The sequence below is a fragment of the Lissotriton helveticus genome, chromosome 1_2 (assembly GCF_964261635.1).
Source record: "Lissotriton helveticus chromosome 1_2, aLisHel1.1, whole genome shotgun sequence".
NCBI lineage: Eukaryota > Metazoa > Chordata > Amphibia > Caudata > Salamandridae > Lissotriton > Lissotriton helveticus.
In genome coordinates this window covers 250,742,403-250,764,577 of record NC_136058.1, presented here as the reverse complement: position 1 = coordinate 250,764,577, position 22,175 = coordinate 250,742,403, and the positions used below count along the sequence as shown (strand labels likewise).

The 22,175-nt window shown below is 41.7% G+C and overlaps 1 protein-coding gene across 1 annotated transcript in view; it reads left to right on the top strand.

The window, feature by feature from the left end:
* Window positions 1–22,175, top strand: part of LOC144800484 (vitamin D3 hydroxylase-associated protein-like) — a 257,769-nt gene that overhangs the window by 138,786 nt on the left and 96,808 nt on the right. The window contains exons 6-7 of the mRNA XM_078671683.1: window positions 3,539–3,579; window positions 9,093–9,217. Of these exons, the coding sequence (XP_078527809.1) occupies window positions 3,539–3,579; window positions 9,093–9,217 (166 nt within the window). The remainder of the gene's footprint in view (window positions 1–3,538; window positions 3,580–9,092; window positions 9,218–22,175) is intronic.

The following is a 22,175-nucleotide window of genomic DNA, read 5'->3' as shown; positions in this document are numbered from 1 at the left end:
GTTAGTGAGGGACATCTAGTAACCACCAGTTGAACTGCAGCTCTTTGTAGAATTCTTTTGATATTGTATACTATATAATATTCACTGCCCACTGCTAATCTCGTCCCATAATGCTTTGCAGGCCCTTTGGTTGGGAATGTTTTTTTGCCAATAATCGTTCAATAAGATGTGCTTTTTTGTTTTCAAGGCATCTGTTTGGTACTCTCCCTAGGTTAGGGAGGATCCCAAAATCATCACATCTCCCACTGCTTGCTAATTTTTCAGTTTCACCATTGTGAAAGTACTATATGCACTTTAGCATATGAAGATAGAAATACTTATTTTATCATATCTGGTCATGTACAGGAAGCTTTTTGCAATTATTTTGCATTTTTTGCACAGTACAGACACGTACACAGTGTCTTCAGCTACGCTACGCAGACTACGTGTACTACGCAAAGTTTAAAGTATACTACGTGAAGCTACATGTAGTGCTGCTACACAAACTACGCCCAGGCTTACACGTTTGCACAGTAGTGAAGGAAGGGGGCGTGGTCTGCGGTGACATGTCTGAAAATACACCCTGTGGCGCGTTTTAAGTTAGATAATTAATTCCTCCTCAATCCTGTGGGTCCCTGGGGGCCAAATAGCCCACCAGGTACCTCCAGTATGCACTAGGGGACTGCGTGGCACTTAATGGAGGTAACTGGTGGGCTAGTTGGCCCCCAGGGACCGAAAGGATTGACAAGGAATTAATTCCCCAACTTAAACCACGCTACAGGGTGTGTTTGCACATATGTGAACTCAGGCCCCGCCCCCTCCCTTCACCACTGTGCAAATGCGCCCCATGGAGCGTTTTAAGTTGGGGACTCCCCTTGAATCCTGACGGTCCCTGGGTGCAACTAGCCCACGAGCTACCTCCAGTAAGCGCCACAGAGCTGTGTTGCAGAGAGGTGTAAAAAGGGGCGTAGCCTCATAACACCTCTCTGAAACACATCCTGGAGGTTCCAGTATTCAAGGGGAATTTGTCCCCCCTCTGCAAAAGCGGCGCAATGCCGGTCTTTTTTTAAGAAGGGGGGCTGTGTAGTCCCCCTTCTTTTTCTATTTAAAAATGTTATTATTAAAACTGTTGGGGAGGGGGGCCCCATGGCCCCCCCCGGGGCCACCTATGGGCCCCGGGACCCCATCCCCTGGGGCTAGCCCCAGGGGATGGGGCCAGCCCCAGGGGATGGCCGGCTGGCCCCGCGGTCGGCTGGCCTCACGGTCCCAGCCGGCTCCCCGCGTCCTGCGGGAGCCGGTATTGCTTTTCCACATGGGAGCAGCTAACATGCTGCTCCCCATGTGGAAAAGCAATCTGCTTTGCTTCATTGAAGCGATAGCAGGTTTCCATGCTCTCGCTTCAATGAAGCAAAGCAGTTTGCAATGATAGGGTGGGAGCCGCGAGGCTCCCGCCCTGTCATTGCAAACTACGGCGTCCCGGGGTTAGGCACCCCGGGACACTGCAGGAACCGACCCTGGGGGGTGGCGGTCCCCAGGGCCACGACAAGGCTCCAGAAGGGGGGCCCCCTCCCATATTTTACAAAGCCCTGGGGCTGATGGTCCCCAGGGCTGGGGGATCCGTTACGGACCCCCCAATTTAAATCTTTAGTGCCCCGGGGAGGTGGCGGTCCCCGGGGTGTGTGGGGGGCTTGAGCCCCCCACACACAGGTATTTATTCATTAAAAAAAAGAGCCCCGGGGTGGGGTCCCCTGGGGCTGCGGGGGGGGGCTATGTGCCCCCCCTGCAATGTCAATAAAGTCAAGCCCCGGGTTGTGTGGTGGTCCCCGGGGCTCAGGGGCCTTAGAGGCCCCCCCAACATTAAACATTAACATTAAACTAATAAGCCCCTGGGGGTGACGGTCCCCGGGGCTGCGGGCGGGCCCCGTGCCCCCCGCAATTATTCATACTTTGTCCCGGGGGCTGGCGGTCCCCGGGGCAGTGTGGGGGGGATTGCCCCTCCACACTTTATTTTCCACATACTCCCGGGACTTGGTCCACCCGGGGGCTAAATAGCATCAACGCGTGGGAGACCATGCTCCATGCGCTTCAAAGGCAGCACTTCAGGGACAGGATTCACTCCATAAGAGGTCACCAGCAGGCTACAGTTCAAGTGTAGTTGTTGCTGGTATGCTGGTCATTCCAGAAAATAGGCCTCATGCAGCCTGTAGCGTCACAAATTACCTTTGGTGTTCACGTCTCAGACTTGGGTACAAGTGGGAGGAGACAGCAGGTCCATTTAATCTCTGCTGTAGATGTGTTCTGATGAGTCTATGGTGACGTGTCACATTTGTAATATTCTCTTCAAAGCGGGTGAGGTTGTCTCCTCTACACCTCCTAACCAATGAGAAAAAAAGTTCCCCAGGGTATATCTTCTCACTTTTGCAGCACATCCTTTTTGCTTCAGTGTAAACTACTCCACAGTACACTATTCTGGGTTAAATCTAATATGGCAGAACCCTTCCATGCTGGTAGGTGACTCGTCTCCCAGTCTAGGAAAATGAGCTGTGCTCTCCTTCTCAACCACACCAAACTGGGGTCAACTCTCTCCACCTCCCTGCTGGGGTTGTGCCATGAGGTCTACACTGTACCCTACAGTGAAATGATTTCTCTTCACCAGGTCTTGCTTTACACTTCACTATAAACGGACAGGCCTCATTCTGGCCCTTTCTAGTTCATGAAGTTCTTAAAACTCCCCTGCTGCCTTTTCTGATCTGAGCTGGGTCAAACTCCTCACACCCATGTATTCCTGCCTAAAACCATAAGCAATTGTTCCTCCTCTGTGAGCAGTTTTCACACTTCATTAAGGGGAATACACAGACAGGGCAGCTTGTGACAAGCTGATTCTTATTAGACTATTGTGGGCTACAGAGCTTACTTTGGGATGGCGTTTGATATTTGAAATTATGGCTCCTTCCTATAAAATAGGGTAATTTTAACAGGTTTGCATGGAGATTTAAAAGCTTCAACAGTCATGCTACACTGGTAGGCCTGAAGCCATGTTTTCTTTGTCAGCCTAGTGAATGGCACAATGTATGATACAGTCCACAGGTGAAATTTAACTTTACATGCAATAACTGTAGTTCCTACCACATGAACTGTGGGGTAACTGGAATGTTAACCATGGCAATTTGGAATTAACCAATATTACCATGTTGTAGGGGTCAGGGCACACACAATGTGGACAACAGTAACCCCAGACTCAAAAACCATCAAAACCAGTCAGCAAAAATGGGCATGACTGCAAAAAAGGGGAATTGTTTTACTCTGTGTAAGTATGTTATACATATTGTAGTAAAACCAAAAGGTCTTGGTGCACACCACCAGGAACCACTGGCACAAGTTAAGCACTGCTAGTCTGTATAAAATACAAAAGAGGAAGAAGTGCGCTAACATAAGCCTGCAAACAAACACACAATTGTTCCTTGTGTTAGAAAACCAGTCTTGTTGACTGTGTCTACTACTTTACTAATTGGCCATATCAAAGCCTGTGAGATAATGTTTTGCCTTTTCTCATCCACAGTATCAGTGGTATGAGTGCGCCTTTCAGCGGCCTAACATCAGGTATGTCAATCTTCTTGATAAAATGTGACAGTTTCCTATTGTATTTTAGTAACCTACTACTCTGTCAATGGTATGTAGAATTATTGAAGGAGCCTAACATTTATAGAACATGTGAAATCCTCATCCTTTGGGGTAATTATTCTTGAGACCACTTTTCTTTGACTTAGAATAAGACTTTGTTGTGCATGCTACATTTAGAGACATCATCAGATTTACCCCAAGACTCTCCTATCACAACTACATGAAGAACAAGCACCCTTTGTGAACAATATATTTTAGTGATTAGCTTTCTATTGAAAATAGGGAAGTCTATAAGCCCTTCCCAATCGTTTGAAAGCATTTTACCACAGCAGCAATTAATTAATTGTATTTCCTTTACTTATTTATCTGAATGGATGGCATGTCAGAAAATGTGTTATGGGCTGCCCCTGGGACTCAGGACATGTCTGCACAAATCTTGACATGCCAAAAACTAGCTACTTCTAATACTTGTTTGAAATGTTTTGCTCTTATTCGTCAGAAGGCAGGTAGGATACGAAGTCAGAACAATGTGTCATGATATATACATACCAATATGATACACTCACTTATCAGGATAGGCTATCTCTTAGATTATTTATTCATTCATCTCTAAATTGGGTATGTTGTTGTTTTAGGTTTTTTGTTGCATAAATGATGGCTTTCATTGACTCCCAGGTTAAGTGGACAGATATATCTGACCCTTTTCATCAGCAGGGAAAAAGCTTGACACCCAGTATGAATCTTGCAAAAGTGAAGATGAGTAAAAAGCCACTTGGAAGATTATCTAGTCTCCTAAATGGGATGTGGTGCTTGAAAATCCAGTGGATGAGTGCAGGGCACATGTTGTAGTAGGACCGACAAGACACGCACAACATTTTGAAGGGAATGAGGTTTCCACCCAGAAGCCAATGCAAAGCTAAGAGAGTAAAGGAGATGCAAGTCTTCCTTCAGTGGCTCAGAATAAGTCCAGGGCTAGAGTTATAGATGGACTGGAGATTCGGAATGGTGGCAATTTCTTGCAGTAGCCCAATGTATTCCTGAAAGTCAACTGAACATTTTGTCCTAAATGGAGAGGGGAGAGGGAGGAAAAGGAAGATCTCTCTTGACACAATTATGAGGAGGAAGGAAGAGGATTGAAGTTTGCATATAAGTTCCTTGAAGCCAAGATTAAATGTCAAAATTGACTTCAATATCATGTGCACTTCCCTCATTAACAGGGGTAGGGCCTAGGTCTGAAGTCCACCATGCATTTTTTTAAGAGGCCACACTGTTGCAGAATACCTTTATTTTGTTGGAGTTCAGGTGAAGAGAGAGGAATTCCACCCAGGCATTAACAGATCCAACACATTACTCAAAGCAAAGTTTGTGATGCATGATGTCATCCCCAATCAATTTCTATGGCTAACTGGGTGTCATGCACATAAGGATAACAGAATGGGACTTAAAGCTGAGCATTGGGGCATCCACAGGTGAAAGGTTGGATTTCCAGCATAAAATCAGGAAGAGACATTTCTTGAGAGCACTCAAAATTAAATAACCTAATCCAGTCCAAGGCATGGTCCCTTATGCCTGCCTAACGACGGCAACCTAGGAGCATGTTATGTAATGTTATGGTATGCTTTCTTATATAGCGCGCGGCTGCCCCAGCAAAGGGGCGTCCCGGCGCTTGATCAGAAGAGAGAGAGCAAACACAGCAAACAGAGAAAGCACAGCAAGACCAGTTACTGACAGAAGAGGTATGTCTTGATGACCTTTCTAAAAGCCAAAAGATCCTTTAGATTTCGGATCTGTAGTGGAAGAGTGTTCCAGAGTTTTGCAGCCAGATAGCGGAAGGAACGTCTTCCCGTCAGAGCTAGCTTAACCCGAGGAACCACAGCCAGACACTGTCCCATCGATCTAAGAGCTCTTCGAGGGGAATACCTTGTCATCAAAGGGCAGCGCATAGGGGGAGAGTCCATTTTCAGAATCTTAAAAGCGAGACACAAAGTCTTGAAGTGGATTCTTTTTTCGATAGGAAGCCAGTGTAGCTTTGAGAGCGTGTCAGATACTGATTTAAACCGGGGGAGTCCAGTCAAAGCACGGGCTGCTGCGTTTTGGACGCGTTGTAAACGAGCCTTCTCCGTCTGGTTAGTTCCCAGAAACAGAGAACTTGCGTAGTCCAGTCTTGAAAGGATTGTAGACTGTACCACAAGCTGACGCGTAGGTGGATCAAAAATTTTTAGTATTGGCCTCAGATTACGTAAGAGTCCAAAACACATAGCGGCAGTTTTCTTAGTGTGGACCACAAAACTTAGTGAGGAGTCAAACCAAACTCCTAGGTTTTTAACTTCCTTTTTAGGTTCTGGAAGGTTGCCGAGAGTATCTGGCCACCAGTCCTCATTCCAAGCTGCAGCATTTTTTCCGACTACCAACACCTCCGTTTTATCAGCATTAAGCTGAAGATAGTTCGCCGTCAGCCAAGATGTTATTGCAGTAAGGCCCTGTTTGTACTTGTGCGCTTTTACCCTGGCTTCGTCACTCAGCAACACCACCAGCTGAGTGTCATCCGCGTATGAGACGATAGATAGGTCCCACTGTTTGGCGACCTCAGCCAGTGGTTGGACATACAGATTGAAGAGTGTCGGGCTGAGTGCGGAGCCCTGAGGTACGCCTTGCTCAATGCTACATTCTTTAGACAGAAAAGGTGGGGTGGAGACCCAAAAGGATCTCCCGGTCCAAAATGCTTTGAACCATGCCAGGGCTTGTCCCACAATTCCTGACGTTTCCAGTCTATGTAGCAGGACCTCGTGTGACGACGTATCGAAGGCAGCACTGAGATCCAACAAAATCAGTGCTGCCGTCTGCCCGGAGTCCAAAATTGTCCGGAGGTGTTCTGTCACACTGAGAAGGGCGGTTTCCGTGCTGTGTCCAGCACGGAAACCGTGCTGGGAAGCATCCAGAATGTTATGCGACTGGAGATGTTGCATCAAAACATCATTGACATAGGACTCCGCAATCTTCGCAGGCCATGGAAGCAACAAGATAGGTCTATAATTCTCAGGCCTAATGGGGTCCAAGGTTGGTTTTTTAATTATGGGGGACACCCAGGCCTGCTTCCATCTGGCAGGTATTGTAGATGTAGTAAACGAAGAATTGATCAGAGTTCTTAATGGGTCAAGGACCAATGGGGCAGCCTCTCGAAAATGTTCCGGTTTTAATGGGTCTGCTGGGGCACCAGACTTAATTTTTGAGCAAAGTCTAATAAATTCCTCACGATCCATCTCCGGTATGGTCCTGAGTTCATGTGCTGGGCAGTTTGTAGGCAGGGTAAGAGTGGGTGTGGCAGAAAAAGAACTATACATTTTAGTGATTTTATCAACAAAAAAGGACGCCAAGTTATCACAGAATGTGTGAGAACTGGTAGCGTTAGTCGTCGCTTTTTTTGCAGTTAACTCCTTTGCATGGTAAGGAACACCATGCAAATGAAGCTAATAGATCTAAAATGGCCAAGTCTAAAGATCTGCATTCATCAAAAATAAGTCTTAGAACTTTGAGCACTGAAATCAGGTGAGCAAATCTCTTTATATAATATTACATCACAGCTCATTAAAAGTCCAAAAAACAGCTACCTCTCCTATCACTTGTTCACTTTATGATTTGTCTTAAAACTTGTACAGCTCACTACTGCCATTTTCCTAGGTTCACGCTATAGAAATACCACATAATACATTCCAAACATCTTTAATGGGCAGCCAAAACACTTTTGGAGAAAGACCCAGGATTTCACATTTCTCAATGTAATATACCTCAAGTAAGTTTATAGTACCAAAGTTATGCATCAAGGAAGATGATTGATGATGCTTTAATAGTCAATCATTTATAAACCTTTTCTATACAGAGGAAGGAAAATTGTCTTTAGTAAAAGAAAAATTGAAGCGCCAAGTAAGCTGTGCGGAGGGGAGGTGAAAGACAAACATTATTGGACAAAATGAAGAGCAGCCTCTGTATTGTTTTCTAAGATCTTGGTAAGACTTGCCATGTCCATAATTGAAAAAATCATGTCAAAATCTGTTCACATTATTTTAGCGAAGAGTGGTAGGGTTATGTTTTCAGGTACCTAATTAGAAGAGTCCAAAACTGTATCCAAAATGATGTCAATTCTGTCTTTAAAATTTGTAGAAAGACTAGAGATGCAACATTGATTTAAGTTGAGCAGTATATTGAATTTCAAGATTTAGAATGTAAGAGTGTCATAAAAGACTTTCCACATGATGTTGCTTATATTTCCTCAACTCAAGAGAGAACATGTAGGTGTGGATCCTAATTTAAGAGGCTACAGTTGTTTGGAAGTAACATTTTTATCAGCAATTTCAGGATCTGTTGGAGCAAGTAAATCAGAACACTAAAGGAAAACCTTGGAAAGTCAGATAGGAGTCTGAAACTTTGCCCCAGGACTAGCCTTGACTAGGCTGATGCTTAACAGAGCAGGCCAAGATGACCAGTATCAAACAGAATGGCATGTTGATGTGACCATGAAAAAGGATAGTTGACGAGGGTAGATTCCTTAGTAATCCTGGAAACATTAGGATGAATTCAGATTCAACCATGATTTGAGTAAGGCACAGAAAAGAAAACCGGGAGGTGGATGGGTTCCATATCGGTGATGCCATCTACCTAGACATCAAACGGTCCAGTACAAAAAGACTGGAAAATTGAAGTAAAAAAAAGGTAAATACATCAGCAAGGTAATGTTTCAATGTTAAGTAAAATGTCCGGATTGATTATTTTTTTATACGTATGATGTTGCACAGAAGGTTCTTGCAGTAATTCAGCATTTTCCAGTCTACAGATGGGAGCTGAGAGCAACCTACTTTTAGAGTTAGTCTCGGTCCATGGGTTAGTGTTACGGAGATGCCCTGAAACATAAGGCTTTGTCAACTAGCACAGTGAGGCACAAAGATATTACCATTAGAATATTCTACTCTTCATCCAGATGACATGCAGACAAGCTCCAGCACCCTTCCTTTAGGTGTTCCTATGACATGCCCATTGTGCATATTGGCTATGTAGCCACACATGCATCAGGATTGTGTTGGGCAGGGCACTCTACCTGGCAGTAGATCACAAAGAAGCTCAAACCAACCTGGTGAATCAGGAAGCAACTCCAGCAGCTAGCAAAATAAGTATACTTGGCCAGAGAGTAGCCTCTACTAGAAGGAAAATAAAATCAGATAAATAAAAAATTTGGAGAATACAAAACAAATGAAAACAAGACCCAAATAGAGCACCGTAGCCTAAAAAATGAAATGAAGTAGGGTAGACTTGAAACCCTAAAAATGCAACCAAGCACATGAAAGGGGGTTGATAGAAAGTAAAAATGGAAAGTTAGCAGAAGGCCGTCCTTGGGGAGTTGCAAAATAAATGTCATCAAGGATGTCTTCTGGCCAATGCATGTACAGCGTGAGATGCCTTCACTTAGTATATTTCTGACATGTTCACTCTTTTTATTTCAGTGGTACCAATGGTAGGGCCAATCGCAAGAGATGTGGACAGCTTGGCTCTGTGCATGAAAGCTCTTCTATGTGAAGAACTGTTCTACCTGGACCCAACAGTACCACCCATTCCCTTCAATGACGAGGTAAAGGAATGGGCATAACCATTATCTGTGAAAGGTTAATTTATCTATCAAATACATTGAGCCCAAAACTCTCATTGTCAAAATCTGACTAGTGGATTCAGAAGATAGAAGCAGGCTTTCTTAAGCTGGAAAGATAGGTAAGAGGCTGAGCTTTCACTCCTAAGCCAGATTCTGAATTGATTAAAAGGGTTGTCAAACTTACCATACCTATTCAATGCCATTACTCCACTTTGGAGAATGTACAAGCTGTTTATAAAAAGCTAATTTTTTAAGTATTTTAAGGAAAAAGGGACATATAATGCAGGATCAGTATTTACTGCACCAAATTCTCCATGAGTTTCTTTTTCTCAAATCTTTTTCCCTTGACGCATTTACTAGTGATGAAACCTGTCTTACAAAATGTGCAGGAGGTATCGTTGCAGTAGTTAAAATATGTAGTAAATGCCTCATCTTGGAACCTTGAAATAAATACTGTGTGCAGTAACTACTGCATAATTAAGAATCCCAGTCACTGTGCAAACTTGCATTGAACTGGAAATCCTCAGTTTTAATTCATCACTCTACAAGTGTCCTTGACTTGCATATCATATTTTCAAATTCTTGCATAGGGGGACAGATATAATTAATGTGTAAATAGTGATATTGCTTCTTTAAGCAACTAGAGACAATGCAGTATCTGTCAGGATCTAAATTATGTCTTCGGGTCATTAGCATAGGCGTTACCCATTTGGCGAAATAGGGCTAGTAAATACTGGTATTGATGGATGCAGTATTTATTGGTGTGCTAAGTACTAGAAGTGACTGAAATTATTAGGTTGTGCACAAATATGTGGAATCCACCCAAAGCGATGTAAACGTTTCTAAAAACTAGCATTTTGGTACTGTATTTTTGCATGAAATGCATCCTCACATCCATTTTGGATTGGAGAGTTCTGGGGAAAGAATAATAATCAAGCATTGCAAAGCCAATAGGTGTCACCTATGGGAGCTATTGGCTTGGGCAATGTGTTGTAGCCATACTGTACAGAAGCACAGCTCTCTTTGCAGCATGAATAATACTAATTTTAAAAAGCAATACGACGTCGCCAGAGCTAATGCACTTTTAAATAAAGAAATGCCCCTTAGTGCATTTTTTTTTAGCTATACTGCCGTACAGCATGGCTACAGTTCATCGCCAAAGTCAACAATGCCCGTGCTGTACATCATGAACAAAAGGCATTGGCAGTGCCAATAGGTATCAAAGGCTAGAACTACTGGCTTTACCAATGCTTGTCCTTGATAGACCACCAGCAGCCAGTCCATTCAGTCAACCGCTGGGCCATGTTGTCATTTTTAGTGACTTGAGGAAGCTGTCAGTCTGTTCTAGAAGCACTTAGGAGAACCAAAATGACTTGGGGATAACTGCATAGCTCTGAGCACTGCACAGTAAGCATGACAGCATAGATGATAAAGTTGGCCCAGGAGCTTGGAATACTGGTACAGGGGAAGGCAGATGCCATTACAAAGATGTTGAAAAGTTACAGGAACCACAGAAGGGAGTTGTGTATGTATGAAAGTACTGTTGTTGGTTTGCCTATGACCTTTTATGGTGAAAGTCCAACACAATTTTACAGCATCTGCTAAAATTCAACTCCAGATGAAATGTAATCACATTCTCTGTTCAAAGGATATTGCACGGATGCTTAGAGGATAGGGTACCTCAATGGGATAGGGTGTCTCGATGGGTATGGCACCTTCTTGAGAGATCACATGTGACATAAATGTGCAGCTTAAAAAAAACAACTGTGCTGTGATCTTTGCTCATCCACCCCCGTCAGTATCCAGTGCAGGTAGTGTGCTTAAGGTTTCTGTGCCCAGTGCAATCAGGATAGATGTGGGATGGATGGGCCCTTAGACTCTGTGAGGCTGTGTACCATCTTTCCCCATTCCCCTCTACCGTCCCTGCAGCTGCTGCCAAGCTCCTCAGACCTATGGATGTATACGGTGACATAGCTAGCCCCTGGGGAAACAGTGGCAGTGCATCAGTTTTCTGCCCAATGGCGGCAGCAATGAACAGTAGGAGTGTGTAGGGGGGGCTGTCGAGTTTCAGCCGATTGGATTGCCACCCTGCGATGACGGCTTTGTAGAGTGGGGGCAGGGGCAATTGCCACCACGAGACAGTAGATAAGAGCAGCAGGAGGCTGCTGCCTCAAAAACTCGCGTCACCTGGTACGGTCCACCCTGCCCCTTGCTACGCCACTGGATGAGTATCTGATACCATTCTAAATTTAGGACTAAAAGTTCCAGTGTGCCAATGTGAGCTACTGTTCTTCTAAGAGGAGTACACTTACTGATACCATCCCCTTCTCTTTAGATTTCATTTGAGGATCTTACAAACTTTTTAAAATGTGCCTTATTTCTTACTATCACTTTATTTTCATTCTGAGCAGTGACATCTGAACCTTTCACCTTGGTCACTTCCAAAGGAGATGGGTGAAATCTACTCATAGTCTTTCTTGTTTGATTTTGCCTTTCCAATACCAGATCCCCTATTTAATAATTTCCTCTGCGAACATACTTTCTTTGTTCTGCATTTTTCTCAATTTTTTCTTTTATTTTCTCATCTCTCTTTGTAATTTGTGTATGTTCTTTAGGAGGTCTCAAAGGCATTTGTGGCAAGCATGTTTGTCTAGACTGGTCAAACATTAGCTCTGCAGGAGTCTTTCCAGTCGAACCATGAGGTGTAGTCCTATCGTCACGTAATACTTGACGCACAGCTTGATTTATAGTGATGCTCGTTAACTTTTCCCTCTGAACACTTTTTTTCAATGTGGCCATCAGTCTTTCTGCTGTAGCATTTGCTTATGGCCAGAGTGGGGTAATCTTTCTATGTCTCACTCCCATATATTCAAAAAAAATTCTAAATTCTTTCCCATTAAAAAGTGGACCATTGTCTGTCTTCAAAACATTGGGTATACCCTAAGCTGAAAAATGTCATCAAGAATAGGTAAAATTACAGATGCAGAGGTAGACATTACTGGTTTTACAATTGAAAATCTAGAATATTCATCAATCAGCACAAAAAGATAACGTCCAGAATCCAGAGTTCCATAAAAATCACATGCCAGATCAGACCAGATGGCATCTGGCAATTTAGACATTTGTAATTCTTCAACAGTTCTTTCTCTTTTGGTGCACTGACAAAATTGACAAGATTGCACAATCTCTTCTACTGGACTGTCAAGTCTCGGAAACCACACTTTTTCTCTTAAAATACTTTTTGTTGCTGATATTCCTCTATGAACTTCATGTGCAAGGTTAATGACAGGTCTCTAAGGACTATTTGGAATAACTATCCTGTTTCCTCTTATAAGAATATCAGAAGTGGCTATTGTCAGTTCTGCTTGAAATTTCCTGAAGGTAAACATGTCTCTTCTACATACTCCCTGTTGAAACTTCGATGAAACATTGACATGCTTCCATCTATTTAGGTTTATTATTCTTTTCACTTCCATTAAAGTATTGTCTTTGTTGGATTTATGAATTAGTTCTTGTTCAGATATCACTTTAGGAACTGTTGACTTAATAATGAAATGTATGTGGTTTTCTGTATCATTCATTTAAATGTTATTCTCATCTGTTGGATGCCTAGACAAGTAATCAGCAGGATTGTACTCTTTCCTGGCTTATAAATTATTTTAAAATCATAGTCCATTAACCTCAAGCCCCATCTCTCAATCCTGAGGGGTCTTTTCGCTTTCGGGTTTCCAAAAATAGTTGTGAGAGCTTGAGGATCTGTTACTATCACAAATGTTTTTCCATACAAAAAATCATGATATTGCTCACATGCCCAGACTACTGCCAAACTTTCCTTCTCCGGTTGGGAGTATCTTTTTTCTATGTCCGTCAAGCTTCTGCTAGCATTTGAGACCAAAAATCTTGGGGCATCATTTCCTTGTCTATGTTGAAACAAAATAGCACCTAGTCCCACTGGACTTGCATCCAGCACAATTTCTGTGCATAAGAATAGATCAAAATATTTCAAAGTTGCTGCTGATGCTATGCCATTCTTTATTTTCTTAAAAGCATCATTGCACTCCTTACTCCAAAGGAATGTTTTATTCTTTTTCGTTAACTCTGTAAGAGAAGAACTGCTAGTAGCATAACCTTTAATATAACGAGAACAGTAACTGGCCATTCCTAGAAAAGAACACGAGTATCCGAGCGCGCTACAAGTGGATATAACATAACATAACAAGACATTGCCACTAGAGATGATACTTTCTTTGGGTCCGGTCTTTTTCCTTTACTTGAGAATATATGCCCATAACACGTCAATTATGATTTACCAATTTCGTACTTTTCAGAGTTCAGTGTTAACCCAGCTTTCATAAGCTCTTGACAAACATCTCTTAGTGCTTGATCATGTTAACTTTTTGTTTTTGTAAACACAAGAATATCATCACTGTAGTTCATTGAAATTTTTACTGGTCTGATAACATTTTTTATAGTTTCTTGAAAAATCTCTGCAGGTGAGCATTTTCCGAAAATTGAGTCTTTTGTAGCGAAATAAACCCATATGTGTTGAAAAAGCCGTACTATGTCTTGATTTCTCATCAATTTCTAATTGATGATATCCTTTCCAGAGATCCAATTTGGAGAAAGTTGTCGCCCCATTCAGAATACTAATCATGTCATTCAAATGGGGGCCCAGGATGTCCCTCTCTCTCTATTGCAGTATTTGGTACTCTCATATCAACACAAATCCTAATTTGGTCCATGTCTTTTTTGGCACTACGACAATCGGAGACAACCAAGGTGTTGGACCTGTAGCAGGCTCAATTATGTCTTGTTTGAGAAGAGAATTGATTTCTTCTTCAACTTTACTCTGCATGTGAATTGGAACTCTCCTGTGCATTTGTGCTACTGGTTTCGCTTTTTCATTTATGTGCAACAAAATAGTCTTCCGCTTCAACTTTTCAAGACCTTTCGTCAAAACAGGAAACTCTTTTAAAATATGGTGTTCAGTTGTCATGCAAAACGTCGTAGCCAATAGTCTCATTAACTGAGCTGTGACATTGCTTAACTAACATGGCTCGTCAGTTTCTCCTTTCAACACATGTACTCCTTCTTTCAGAGTTATCTTTCCATATGACAGATTTTCTTCAAACTTCCCTAAACATGTTAGAGGTTCTTTTGCACCCCATTGAAAAACATTTACATTTCATGAAACCGGAGGCTTCTTTTCCATTCTGTCATACTCAGTCATACACATGATATTACACGTTGCTCCACTTGCTAGTACAAAAGGAACTTTTTGGGATCCTACTAATATGTCAACAGAAGCAGTTTTTTCAATATCTTCTTTTTTTTTTACAAATGGATTTTCTCACTCTTACTTCCTTCTGACATTAGATATAAACGCTCTTGTTCGAATTCATCAGCGGAAGAATGATGTTCCCACATTTTCCCACCATCCTTTCTTTTGAACATACAGCAGCCAAGTGATTCATTCTTCCACACTCTTTGCACTGTTGTCCAGAGGCTGCACATGTAGTCATATGTGGAAATGCTTGTCCACATCTGTAACTTATTCTTTTTTCTTTTCTAAAAGTTGTTGGCTCCTCCCTTTCTTTTTTTAAATTTGTTGACTTTTCCATTCTGTTACTAGTTTTTTTATCTTTCTTTTTATCTCTTTCTTCACTTTTGTTGTCTTTTTTTGTCATTTGGTGAACGTGTTCTAATGCTTTAACTCTTCCTTGTTCCATGTCATTCGCATGTTTTTTCGCTTGAGCATCAGTACGTGCCATACTCAAAATTGTTTTCAAATCATAGGTTTTTTCAAGAAGTTTGTTTCTGAATTCTAGTGAATTATATCTTTGAATGACTCTTAACCTGACAGCTTCTTCGTTATTGAACTTATCAAATTCACAGAACATAACCATTTTTTTTAATTTGGTTACAAACTCATCAATCGTTTTGTTTTCTTGTGGACATGTCATGTTAAAAGTGTATCTTTCAAAGTCTACATTTCTTTGTGGGTCAAACCTTTCATTCATAAAATCTTCCACTTCATCACCTACTAAATTAAGTAGTAGATCTTTTGCTTGCTCATCGGTATACTTTTTGCATGTTGCTTTAAGAAAATGTTCAAATCGTCTTGTCCACTTTTCCCATCTTTGAGCAATTGTTTGCTCATCTGTAACATCAAATGGTAATGGCCTTCTATAAATTGTGCTAGACACACTTCCTTCTTCTTGTTCATCTATGTGTCTGTGTGTTGACACACTGTTTGAATTTTCACCTTCTTCTACTAATATAGTATCCATATTATGTTATTTAGTTGTTTAATACTTTTACATTTGTTTGTAATTAAGTTGTTTAGTTGTTTAATTCTGTTTTATTTACTTAAAACTGAGTTAAAATTGTTTTGCCTGATCTTAATATGGAGTTATATGGTATTTCAGTACAATGTCCCAAAACTTGCATGACTCCAAGATGGCCACCGTGTTTTTAAACTCTCGCGTTATTTTCTTTCCTTTTTGCCTGAATCCAAGATGGCCGCCAATTGCGAAATACAAGGGAAATCATGTGAGATTTGCTTTGCACGTGCTCAAATTAATGGCAAATGATTCTCCTTCCTCGCACTGCACCGGAAAGCAGTTCTCCCTAATTAAACTTATTTTAAAAGATGATAGCGCGATTTTCTCTCAGCGCGCGCTACACAGGCAGGCATATAGAGGCAATTTATTATTATTATTATTTTTTTATTTCCAATTATGAAACCGATTTCTTCATTTTAACAGCAAGCACTCTTACCACAATTATAAGAGCTGAGGCAGGCGTGAGGTTGCATTGGTGCTCATCACCAATCTGTAATGATGCGAAGCCTTAATCTTGTTTTGAGATGTTTATTACATGGACACAGAGTAGTCCGCTTGCTTCCAACATCTCAGTCTCCAGCAACTGACTACAGTAGAAGGGTGTACTAGTCCTCCTGCAAAATGCTCACAGATATGGCTATTGTAAAGGCTACAACCTAAAAAACCCTTAGAACCAGAAAAAGCACAGGTGCACCACATCATAGTACACAGCCAGGGAGACTGTCATCTCCACGACGGTCCCGGACGCTTCCCATGAAGTACGCGACTATTATATCGCGGCTCCATTATTGTTGTTGTATCGATCTGTCCTTTGAGGGAAGCTGTTGTTTCAGAATAATACAGCCAGCATAAATATAGAATGTATGTCCACTGACATCTGCTTAGACTATTTTGATGATAGATGGCGTATTAGGTTGCGCTGAAGACGGTGTTGCCTGTGGATATCACACCTAGGGGTTGTATATTATACCTGGCGGGATTAGTGGTGGCATTGCTTTGGATAACCTCCATATTCTTCCTATATACTTTCATGGACCAGGATACTTTCCACTGACTTGTGCACTTGATTTATCCTCTTACATTTGGAGGCAATCTGAACTCACAACATAAGTGCCCTGAAGAAGTCCTGTATCTGGACGAAACGCGTCGGCTGTATCTTGTGTTTTGTTTTCTAATAAGAAAATGGAATAAAGAGACTCGATTGATGAACTTCTTTCTCATTATGGACTTAATAATTGGTTTACATTGAACTGTATACTATGATGTGGTGCACCTGTGCTTTTTCTGGTACTAATTGTTGAGTTCCCCTGGAACAGGCAGTGTGAAAGTGGGTGCTTATTATCAGTGTGCACAAGGACCCCTGCGAAAATACAAAGGGCAATATATACTTCTAGGAGTAATATATGATTAGGTGCTGGCAGTGAGAAGGCTCCACTGTCTTTCCAAAGAACTTTTTGATCCTAAAAAACCCTTTACAGTTGCTCTTAAAATTGCGTCTTCACATTGTGCTGAGGGCATAGTTCTGAAGCAGGCAACCTAAAGGGCAACATCTGACTTGGGTCTAAAAAGATCAGATCTTACATTCCAGGCTTTCAAGTGAAGGAAACTAACAGGAAAGAGGGACGGGGAGCCTGCACTGTCTGAAAACCATGAATCCAGTCTGAAATTGATTCAGACGACTCACTGACACAACATCGATATAACAAAATATCGATGTTAAAGATGTTGAGTAAAAAATATAGACAACAAAAATATTGACCCCTATACTTTAACAGATAAGTACAAAAATATTGTCTAAAATATTTTGATAGAAACAATATAGATGTATAAATTATCAAAGTTTATATAAATATAAAATAATATATATTACATATGTTAAATATTGAATATAATTTTAGCAAAATAAAATAAATGTAACCTACATTTTAATAAAATATAACAAATAAACCTAAACATAATAATTTATACACATATATTTATAATTTTTTTATGTATGGTAAACGTTTAAAATAATATAAAAAATAAAAATATATACTATTGATTTAAAATATATAAAAATCCTAAATATTTTATAAATTAAAACATTAAACTATTAAAAAATATTTAAACTTACATTTCAAGATACAATCAATGGAACAGTAGGAACAATGTTGGATAGCAAAAGGGTGAAAATAACTATTCCCACTCCAGTGAGTGTAACTGTAGGGTAAGTGTTGGATAGCGGAGGAATTAAATTTACTATTCCGACTCCAATGAGTGCATCAGTGGGTAAAATTTTGGATAGCGGAGGGTACAAATTACTATTCAAACTCCACTGAGAGCAACAGAAGTGAAAGTGTGAGATAGCAGAGGGGCACAAATTACTATTCCCATTCCAAAGTGTTCAACAGTAAGGAAAGTGTTGGATAGTAGAGGGGTAAAAATTACTATACCCACTCCACTGAATGCAAAAGTAGGATAAGTGTTGGATAGCGGATGGGTAAAACATTTTATTCCTACTCCGGTTAGTGCAACTGTAGGGAAAGTTTTGGATAGCAGAGGGGTAAAAATTATTATTCCAACTCCAGTGAGTGCAACAGTGGGGAAAGTGTTTGAGAGCGAAGGGGAAAAAATTATTATTCACACTCCGGTGAGTGAACAGTAGGTAAAGTGTTGGATAGCGCAGGGGTAAAGATTACTATTCCAACTCCAGTGAGTGCAGCGGTAGGGAAAGTGTTGGATAACAGAGAGGTAAAATTAACTATTCCCACTCCAGTGCGTGCAACAGTAGGGAAAGTGTTGGATAGTGGAGGGGTAAAAATTACTATTCCAACTCCAGTGAGTGCAATAGTGGGTAAAAATTACTATTCCAACTCCAGTGAGTGCAACAGTGGGGAAAGTGTTGTATAGTGGAGGGGTAAAAATTACTATTCCTACTCCAGTGACTGCAACATTAGGGAAAATGTTATTTATTTATTTATTTATTTGAGCAATTTTTAGAGCGCGCAAATACCTCAAGGGTGTCTCGGCGCTATAGTTGCAGAACTTCCAATGGATCGGGGAGTATTCAGGCTGGGAACAACCACGTTTTTAGTTTTTTCCTGAAATTGAGGAGTGTCGGCGCGGTTTTAATGTGGAAGGGGAGTGTGTTCCACAACTTGGCTGTAGCGACAGAGAAACGTTTGTCTCCCCAATTAGCTCTTCGTGTTCGAGGAACTCTTAGTAGATGGGCTGTGGATGAGCGTAAGGTTCTGAGGTGTTCGAGCGGCCGGAAGGCTTGTCTTAAGAATAGAGGGCCTTGGTTGTGGATAGCTTTGTATGCTATGCATAGAGCCTTGAATTTAATCCTGCTTCTCACAGGTAGCCAGTGTAATTGTTTGATGTAAGGGGAGATAGATGCAAACTTAGGGATGGATAGCAGTGTCCTGGCCGCTGCGTTTTGCACCGTTTGTAGTCTGTTGAGAACCCTTTGTTGTGCGTTCAGTAGGAGGGCATTGCAATAGTCTATTTTAGGAAAGACTAGTGTGCTGACTAAGGTTTTGTAGTGAAGATAGTTCTAACTTTATCTTCAAAGAAATTGGCCAAGGCATCTGAGAGAGCCTGAGATCCTTCTGGGCGAGGTGCAAGGGGGTTGGATAGGTAGTTAACTACCTGAAATAGTTTGCCTGTACTGTTTTTAGCCTGATTGATTTGGTTGGTGTAGTAAGTGGTTTTCTCTGCTGTTATAAGTTTTTTGTAATTTGATAAAGCATTTTTGTATGTGGTCTTTTCGCAGGGATTGAAATGGCGACGCCACTGCCTTTCTAGATTCCTGCAGTATTGTCTCTGCAGTCGGAGAGGCTCGGTGAACCAAGGAGCCGAAGGGAGTTTTCTATTTCTGTGAGAAATTTTGCTAGGTGCTAGCTTATTACAGGCTGCCTTTAGATTGTTCAGGTAGTTAGCGGGATCTTGTTCATTAGGCATAGGGCTATCTCGCATTATCTGTGCGAGAAGGTCCAGATTGATGTTTTTCCAATCTCTAAAATTCATGGGTGTAGAAGGTATAGACTGGGGATTGTTAGAGTTGGTTGGAATGGAAAAACATAAGGCCGCGTGATCTGTCCAAACTACAGGAATGACCTTGGTGATGGCAATCTTTAAGTTACTAGTAAAAAGTCCATCCAGTGTGTGTCCCGCTTTATGTGTGGGCTGTTTAACTATTTGTAGAAGACCAGCTGCCTCTAGGTCATTGATTAGAGTTACAGTATCCGGATCATCTGAGGCTTCGAGGTGGAAATTGAAATCACCCAAGATGGTGAAGTGGGGTGATCCTACTGAGGCCTCGATGATGTTATCTAGAGACGAAAGGAATTTGGATCTGGGTCCTGGAGGGCGGTAGATTAAAATGCCTTTGAATGATGATCTACTTGAGAGGCTTATAGTAAAGAGGAGTGCCTCGCACTCGATGTCATTTAACTCTGTAGTAGTAATTTTAAATTGGTCTTTATATATAATAGCTATTCCACCTCCTTTCCTTTTTGGTCTGTCTAACTTGCAGACACAGTAGTTGCTGGGCGTAGCCTCTCTGAAATCAGGACCGGATGATTCATCCCCCCAAGTCTCAGTGACAAACAATATGTCTAGTCTCTGTGAGTCAATTAAATCAGCGATTTCAAATTTGTGTTTCGGCAGAGACCGTACATTTATGAATGCCGCTAATACCTGAGGACAAGAGGTTGTGGGGGGAGCAGGTATATTTTGAATGCACATGGGACAGTTGAGTGGTCGTATATCAAGATTGGTATAGCTAAAGTGAGGTGGAGTGTGAGCTACATCTGATCTGGGTCTGATACTTAGGAGTTGAGCAGAGGTGTAAGTTAGTGGCACCATGCTATGAGTGGGCCCGGGAGGAGGTGATGTAGGGGGGGTGGCCCTAGGCCCGTCCTCGGCGCGGACGAGTGCAGACGAGCTTGCCTTTAGCGCGCCTTCGGCGCGCAGACGTCGCGCCTGCTGCGCTCGTCCGCTGCGCTTCCGATAGATACACATATTTATTGGTGGGGACGGGGCGGGTGCGGGGGGGGGGCGTGGCCTCGTAAGTGGGCGTGTCCCGTGTCTTAGCGAGGGGAATGGCGGCTGAAATTATCAGCAAGACTCGGTTTGCAGCGCTTAATCTGCTGTAAATGAAGTGACCTGCCCTAGAAGATCTGGTGCCAGGAGGCGAGTAAGTGATTTTAAAAAAACAATTCTAGTGAAATTTTAAAAGCATATGATGCGATGCAGTTCTACTCCCGGCTGAGCCTCAGGAGGTTCCACAAATTAACAAGCGACGCTAGTGGTCAGCGCGCTTTATACCTGTTGCGGGGGGGCGTGGCCTCGTAAGTGGGCATGTCCCGTGTCTTAGCGAGGGGAATGGCGGCTGAAATTATCAGCAAGACTCGGTTTGCAGCGCTTAATCCGCTGTAAATGAAGTGACCTGCCCAAGAAGATCTGGTGCTAGGAGGCGAGTACGTGATTTTAAAAAACAATTCTAGTGAAATGTTAAAAGCATATGATGCGATGCAGTTCTACTCCCGGCTGAGCCTCAGGAGGTTCCACAAATTAACAAGCGACGCTAGTGGTCAGCGCGCTTTATACCTGTTGCGGGGGGGCGTGGCCTCGTAAGTGGGCGTGTCCCGTGTCTTAGCGAGGGGAATTGCGGCTGAAATTATCAGCAAGACTCGGTTTGCAGCGCTTAATCCGCTGTAAATGAAGTGACCTGCCCAAGAAGATCTGGTGCCAGGAGGCGAGTAAGTGATTTTAAAAAACAATTCTAGTGAAATTTTAAAAGCATATGATGCGATGCAGTTCTACTCCCGGCTGAGCCTCAGGAGGTTCCACAAATTAGTTAGATAGCGGAGATACGAAAATGACGATCCACACTCAAACAGTTACAAAAAGAAAATATATATTAAAAATTGAATAAAATAATGAAAATAAATAAACATTATTTAAAATATGATAAAAAAATTAAATATATAAAAAGAAAACAAATTATAATAATAATTACATATAACAAAAACCTATAATAAATAAATAAAAAAATCACTCAAACTAAAAAATATTCACAAACAAAATAATTAATCAATACATTAATGTATTTATTTTATTTCCTACCATATGACACCACAACAAAAACAAAAAACTTCAAAATTTTAAATTAAATGTACTTCCATAAATAACATAATTAATAATCAATTAAAAAAATATTCTTAATAAAAAAAAACTAATAAATATTAACCCCTTCGCTGCTAGGCCTTTTCCCTCCTGTGCCTAGTGCCTGTGAAACGGTGTAAAACTCAACGTGGACACACCTCAATTTCGCAGTGAAAAATGCCCCTTTTTTGGCAAAGTGCCTAGCTGTAGTTTTTTAACCATAGCTCTACCGGCACCAGGTAAAATCTAGCAAACGTATACATTTGTGAGAACTAGACACCCAGGGGAATCCAGGAAGGGGTGACTTGACTGCCTCCCACCAGGTTCTGTTACCCAGAATCCCTTGCAAACCTAAAAAAAGTCTAAAAAAAGACACATATTCCCTACATTTCTGTGGTGGAATGTTCAAGAATCTGCGTGGATCCAGACATTTCCACCCACCCCGC